The following is a 926-nucleotide window of genomic DNA, read 5'->3' as shown; positions in this document are numbered from 1 at the left end:
GGCGTGGCGCGCGCGAGAAACCGCACCGCGGGGCGCCGCGACGTCGTCGCCGACCGGAGACGGCTGACGGCGCGAGTCGACGACGGCGCGGCGCTGCGGACGACCGCGCGGTCCGTCACGGACCTTTGCGGATCATCTCACGCCGCCGCCGCCGGTTGACCGACGCAAGGACGAGAGAGGAACCGGGGGGGACCGCGCGCTCCGAACCGACCGCGCGCGCCGAAGCGCTCACGCCGTCGACCCCCCCTAGGCGAAGATGAAGACTATCAACGGCACCAAGTTCCTCGACATCCCCGAGGGGGTCGAGGTCACTTGCAAGTCGCGGACGGTGTCCGTCAAGGGCCCGCGCGGCGAGCTCACGCGGACGTTCAAGCACGTGCAGCTGGAGATGGAGATGACGACGAACGCGGCGGGCGCGCCCCAGCTCAAGATCCAGCTCTGGTTCGGCACGCGCAAGCAGATCGCGACGATCCGCACGATCTACTCCCACGTGGAGAACATGGTCATCGGCGTCACGCAGGGCTTCTGCTACAAGATGCGGTTCGTCTACAGCCACTTCCCCATCAACGTCGCGCTCAACGGCCGCGTCGTCGAGATCCGCAACTTCCTCGGCGACAAGCTCGTGCGCAAGGTCAAGCTCCTCGACGGCGTCGACTACGTGCGCACGGCCGACGTCAAGGACCAGATCGAGCTCACGTCGAACGACATCGCCGCGGTCTCGCTCACCGCCGCGCGCATCCGCCAGTCCTGCGACATCAAGCACAAGGACCTGCGCAAGTTCCTCGACGGCATCTTCGTGAGCCAGAAGGGCCCCATCCCCAAGGAGGACTAGACGCGTCCGCTCCCCCGCCCACCCCCCGCGCCGCCGAGGCGGCCGGCGTCGCGATGCGCCGGCCGCGCCGAGTTATCTTTCGCACCACTCGTCA

The 926-nt window shown here is 68.5% G+C and overlaps 1 protein-coding gene across 1 annotated transcript; it reads left to right on the top strand.

Moving 5' to 3' along the window:
• Positions 1 to 7: 7 nt before the first annotated feature.
• AURANDRAFT_60385 (hypothetical protein) lies at positions 8 to 912 on the top strand (the record flags this gene model as incomplete). The annotated part of the gene is made up of 1 exon (XM_009044236.1): positions 8 to 912. The coding sequence occupies one exon, from the start codon at positions 257 to 259 to the stop codon at positions 830 to 832; it is 576 nt and encodes a 191-aa protein (XP_009042484.1).
• Positions 913 to 926: the final 14 nt, after the last annotated feature.

Source organism: Aureococcus anophagefferens, assembly GCF_000186865.1.
Source record: "Aureococcus anophagefferens unplaced genomic scaffold AURANscaffold_201, whole genome shotgun sequence".
In the NCBI taxonomy this organism is placed as follows: Eukaryota; class Pelagophyceae; order Pelagomonadales; family Pelagomonadaceae; genus Aureococcus; species Aureococcus anophagefferens.
The sequence above is the reverse complement of the archived record's forward strand: the minus strand, read 5'-3'. Positions and strand labels throughout refer to the sequence as shown.